The sequence below is a fragment of the Chinchilla lanigera genome, unplaced genomic scaffold (genome assembly GCF_000276665.1).
Source record: "Chinchilla lanigera isolate Chin_1 unplaced genomic scaffold, ChiLan1.0 scaffold00005, whole genome shotgun sequence".
In the NCBI taxonomy this organism is placed as follows: domain Eukaryota; kingdom Metazoa; phylum Chordata; class Mammalia; order Rodentia; family Chinchillidae; genus Chinchilla; species Chinchilla lanigera.
In genome coordinates, this window is record NW_004955406.1 from 23,755,662 (window position 1) to 23,761,661 (window position 6,000).

Consider the following 6,000-nt stretch of genomic DNA (forward strand, 5'->3'; position numbering starts at 1 on the left):
GCTGAGCCGGCACACTCAGAGAGCCCTCTGTGTTAGCACTTAAATCAAGTGTGTGAGCAGTTTTTTCCTAAACTAAAACCTCAGTATTCAGGTTTAATTGCAGTGTTGGCACTTTGTGATAAGTGGGTTTTGGGTTGCAGTTTGGGCACTCAGTCTCTAAAGGGTTTGCCATCACTGGATGAGGGTATGTAGCACGGGGATAAGATAAAATGAGACAGCATGAACTGATTATTTTTGAAGTGAGTGGTGAATACACAGGGATTTGTTATACTCTTCTAATATCTGAAAATTTTTACAATAAACAAATTTTAAAAATTTTGGACCTTTACATCGAAATATTTTGCTAGATATGATATCAATTTAATTTCCTAAGAAAAGATATTGTACAAATCTGATAAGTAAAATGGGATTTCAAACAAACTTTCTCACTTACCGGTGGCTCCAAAAGCATCTAGACATTCCAAAGGTTTGCGTTCCTCAGTCAAAGCAGCCAATGTACAGAATATTAGTTGTCTAGAAGGAGGTAATAATCTGAAATAATTTTACTGTCGTACGGCTCCAGCAGTGTAGGTTTTATTTCATTTAAGAAATCTGAGAACAGGGGCTTCCTAGTTATAGTACAAACTATTTTGAAGAGAAATCTCAAAAAACTTAATCCCAACTGAATAGTATAAGACCTAAAAGTTTATGAAATAAAATAATGAATCTAACTGGATTCTAATTAATAAGCATTCTCTCATTTACTTATTAATAAAATCTGCCTCAAGAGGACAAGCCTATTCAGTAATTATATAAAGTTAGGCCTATTTTACTTTCTGACAAAGAAATTGGCTTGGTAGAAAAAAATGAAATCACTCTAAGAAAATGTTAAAATAGATGAATTTCATTCTGCATCTAGTTTTAAAATTTAATATATTAGAACATAAAAGTTAAGAAAAGGTACATTTGTAATGGTTTGAAACATCCTATAATCCTACTTTCAATTATCTTACCGATTTAGTTTCATTTTGGGATTAAAATAAGAATCTGTTTTCTGAGGTATGGAATAGTTAGGACAAACTTGTACATCTGTGTCTGCTTCTTTCAAAATTTCATTAGATGGTTTAGGAGTAGAGGCTAAGACAGAAAAAAAAACCAAATTTCAGAGAAATGCATAATGCTAAACATCTAAGACAGTTTGTATTTAAATAATAACTTATTTTGTGTTAATGCAAAGAGTTAGGCAGATGAAAACACTGATTTATTTTACACTATCTCTTGAAAAGAGTTGTATTCAAGTAACTATTTGGTATATGAAAATATTATGAGGGTTGTTTTTCGTTTTCTTTTTTTTCTTTTTTTGATGTTTTGAAATAAGGTCTCCCTTTGTAGTGTAGGCTGGCCTTGAACTCACTATGTAGCCCAGGCTGGCCTCAACTCAGTGATCTTCCTGCTTCAGCTTCCTCAGTGCTGGGGCATGTGCCACTATGCCTAGGACTAACTGAAATTTTTTGGCGGGGGACACGCAGGTACTGGGAATTGAATTCAGGACGTTGCGCTTGCCAGGCAGACACTGCACTGCTGAGCCAACAGGAAGTTTATGGTGAATGAAAAAGTGTATTCACTTAAAATCCTGCACACTGATGTATTTATATTATGGTACATCTAAGGACAATCACCTTAAGATGAAAGCAAAGGATCCTAAAGTACATTTGTGCTTCATCAAACACTACACAATGTTTGTACAAGGTGGATGCAAAATATATTTTATAGTGCTATAATTGTTAAGAAATGCATATGAATATCTTTGGTTACATTATCCACCATAAGGGAGAGAAAGAATCACTGTTTCGTGAAGATGCCAGGCTTCAGAACTACTTTCTCATAACTGTAATTTGAAATCACAAACTACACTCAAATATACATTAGAACCTTCTAGCTATGAACTCAAAATACTGATGTCATGAATATTCAAGAAGTAAAACATACATAATGATGGGGAAAAGGGCTTGAGATCCTTGATAATATCACAATCACACATTAACTAAATGGCAACCAAGCTTTTTTTTCTACAGTGCCAAACCACAGTAATCCCTCTTAGTGAACAGGCACGTCACATACCTCACAATATTAGCCTTTTTAAAGTTCTGTGAGAAAAGTAGGCTTTATAGAAAATTATTTCAGTAACTTTTTTTTTCAGTTCTTAAGGGGACGTATCGCCATTTTAGATGTACAGAAGTTAATTATTATATACCATACATGCTTTAGGCCATAGTTTAAATTATTCTTTTGAGAGGGTCTCACTCTGGAGCCAAGGCAAGCCTCCAACTTGCAGTGATCCTTCTGCCTTAGCCTCCCAAGGGCTGGGATTATAGGTGTGTGCCACTAAGCCCAGGAGGCTTAATATAGTTTTTGGGAAAGGACAAGTAGTCATTCATGATTTGATATCACCCAGGATAAAGGTCTTTATTTCACTCTGTATCATCATTCCAGCATTTTTTAGCTAAGTGTAACACAGTTATTGGTATAAAAGCTGTCATTAGGAATATAATTCTACAATCGCTGATGATATTTTCTTGAATGCCACTTATTGGTAGAAACTGAAATATTTAGTTAAACCAGTGTATTTTATCTGCCAATTGTGTAAAAAGCATACCTGGACTATTTTTAAAGATCTACTTAATAATATTTTAATAAGAGTGCTCAACTTACCAGCAATATAACTGGACTTAGTCTCTCCTTTATTCACATGGCGCCTAACATGTCCTAGCATATCAGTTCTTCTGGTGATTGTTGCTGAACAAATGATACAATGATAATGGGCTCCCATTTTACTGGATATCTATCAAACAGAGTATTTAATTTAAGTAAGTTACTAAGACAATGAGTAGAAGTTTCAAACTGCAAATATGGTAATGTTTCTTGGGTGTAACGGTATAGAAGATGTTAACTTTGCCATGTGACTTTGAAAGTATCTTAATTTCTTTACCTATATTTACATAAGCCTTTTTCTTTACATATGCTTTTAAATCTTAAGTTATAATAGGTTACAAAGTTGTTTCCTAGTTTTTCCATTCCTTTTACTCAGCAAATAACTGTACTGTATTTTCTATAAGGTGCATTAAAAATGGTATAATGTTGGCTATGGTGTGCTGATAAATGCTAAATTGGTTTTCTAAGACAATAAAGTCCTGAATTGTAGTACTTTCAGATTTCTGTGGTATAAATACTCTTTGAAGGTCAGTTTCAAGCTACAATTGTGATAGATTTCAAACTACCAATTTGAAATCAAGGAATGTGAGATTGGACAGAGATGTGCAATATTGCATCCTTATAAAACATTGCCAGCATGCAGATATACATATGTAAAGTAACGATAAGAACACAAATAATAGTAAAATGTAGTAGTCTGGAACAGTGAATTTTGAATATATATTACCTTTCCGTCTTAATTATAACATTTTAAAAATTATATGATTTAATATTTAATGATGTCATATTTAATCATCAGCTCGTAAGATTTCTGAAAATCTGAGCCAGCTCTAGTACCCACTAAATGTTAGGGGTATAAAACTTTTTTTTTAAGAAGAAAAAAAAAAAATGTAATTTCTCATTTAGCTGAGAATAAAAGAACAACTATGAGGTCTCTTTACTAGTTTTGATGCTTTTCACTAATATTGCTGCTACCTCCTATTTACTTGTGACTTTATAGCAACTATAGAATAATCGAGACTATTACACATGGTTTCTATGGTTATTATACTAAAAATACATTGGGGGGGGTTGATGGGCCACACAGTGTACTTACTACTGCTTAAGGCAATGTTTTTCTTTCTTTCTTTTTTTTTTTGCTGCACTAGGTATGAAACCCAGGGCTTCATTAGGCAAGGACTCTCATAACTAGGCTACATTTCCAGCTCAAGAATTCTTTGTTCTCATCACTTTACTGTTTTCAGTGACCTAAAGGAAAAATTCTAAATGAGGACCTATCAAGATAAAATGCATTTAGGAGCATGTCACTAAACATCTGATGATTTGTATTCCCCTTCGGTGAACTCTATCCTAAAAATAAACATACCTACATGTAAAGTTACAGTATTAAGATTTCAGAGTTTCTTGATTCTGTTGAATTAAGTTTAAAAGGAAGAACATGGAAGAATGAATATGAAATTGAAACATGGTATTTATTAACTCACAGAAATTTGGATCTCCTATTTCATGATCAAAATTTATTTTTTTACATTTTTAATTTTTTGCAGTATTTGATATTGAACCCAGGGCCTCATAATGCTGGCAAACACTCTACTGCTGAGGTATCTCCACAGCCCTTTTAAGAATTTTACTTGGATTTAGGGTCTTGCTAAGTTGCCCAGGTTGGCCCTAAATATGAGATCTTCCTGCCTCAGGCTCCTGAGTGGCTGGGATTACAAAATTCATTTTGTTTCTTTATTAATTTTTTTATTAGTACATGTTTGCAATACATAAAGAAAATTCATTTAAAAATTACTCTATTTAAATTCTCCATTTCCAAATTACTAAATGGGTTTTCATTTTGAACACAAAAGCAACTGAATGGAAATTAAAAATCACAGAGTAAGTTCAATACAACAATTTTTTATACATTTCGTATTTTCCCCCTTATTTTGTTAGTCTTATTTCTTTTTTACATGCAAAGATTTACTTACTTCACAAAAACATAAAGTGATATTATCATGAAGGGAGAGAGAAGCCTGGTTAGTGAATTCTAAAGCTTACACTGTACATTTTAAATAATTTTTCTATTATGACCCTCTAAAAGCAGTGAGATACAGAATTTTAAAGTAAACTGTACTGCTGATACACACATTTTCATTTTAAATCAGGAATCACTTCTCAGCCCTTTGGCTAGATCAACTATTATTATAAAACAAGTAAAAATTGTGCTTTCTTTAAAGAAGACAAAATTTAAAATAAACATCTGATTACCTGTTCTCCAATAATGTTTGGTTTTACTGGTCGACAAGGTAAGTGACAGATGCACATCCTGTAACCTAGAATGAAGAGTGGTTGGTTGTCACTAAGTACTCAACTAGCATTAAAAACTATGAACACATTTTATTTGCCAGGAATTGGGATTAACTTTTTTCTTTCTTTTTTTTTTTTGAGATAGGGTTTCACTTTGCAGTTCAGGCTGGCTTTGAATTCTGTAGCCCAGGCTGGCCTCAAACTCACATCAATCCTCCTGGGATTACAGGCATTCAACACCACTCCTGGCTGGGATTAACTTTATACTTATGTCATCATTATGTAAGTGATGCTTTGGTTTATACATGAGATATACATAAACAAATACAGGTGATCTAGGCTTGGATTCTGATTTTGCTGCCTGTTTTATTTTAGATTAGCTGTTTTAGTCAAGTTCTCTTGGGCTGGACTACAGCCCGAGCCCCTCTTATTTTTGAGACAGGATCGTACTAAATTGCCCAGGCTAACCTTGAATTTGTGACCCACCTGTCTTAGCCTTCCCAGTTGCTGGGATCATAGGCATTCATCATCACACCTGGCAGTACTCCATCACACCTGGCAGTACTCAGTTTTATCATATACTTTGCCACTTGAACTTTTTCTTAAGCTTCAGCTTTGCTTCATGCTATATCTTGCCACTGTACAGTCTTTTCTTCATCTATAATATGACACTATTTTGGATCTCTTTTTTGAGACAAAGTCTTGCTATGTAGCCCAGGGTGGCCTCCTGCCTCAGCCTCCTGAGTGCTAGGATTACAAGTGTGTATAACCACGCTTCTCTTATCTTTCTTGCTCTTCTTTATAGATCTTTTTCTGACTCTCGTACCCTAAAATGTAGATATTCCTTAGGCTGGATCAGGTATGCATTTTTTTCCTTGGTAACTTAAATTACTTTCATGATCTCACTTATTTCTCCTATTGGAAAGAATGCCAAGTTATAGGTGAAATTAATGTATCATCCCTGAGAGCCAAATCCCTATTTCCAATTGCTTAGTTGTTTTTTTTTTTTTTTTTTTT

At 33.8% G+C, this 6,000-nt stretch overlaps 1 protein-coding gene across 4 annotated transcripts in view; it reads right to left on the bottom strand.

Annotated features, from left to right (window-relative positions):
* Trmt1l (tRNA methyltransferase 1 homolog (S. cerevisiae)-like) overlaps positions 1-6,000 on the bottom strand; it is a 36,296-nt gene that overhangs the window by 19,947 nt on the left and 10,349 nt on the right. For all 4 annotated transcript variants that reach the window (XM_005375072.2, XM_013521695.1, XM_013521698.1 and 1 more), the window contains 4 exons: positions 4,945-5,009; positions 2,692-2,821; positions 993-1,116; positions 434-513 (listed from right to left, as the gene is read on the bottom strand). In XM_005375072.2, coding sequence (XP_005375129.1) covers positions 434-513; positions 993-1,116; positions 2,692-2,821; positions 4,945-5,009 — 399 coding nt within the window. The remainder of the gene's footprint in view (positions 1-433; positions 514-992; positions 1,117-2,691; positions 2,822-4,944; positions 5,010-6,000) is intronic.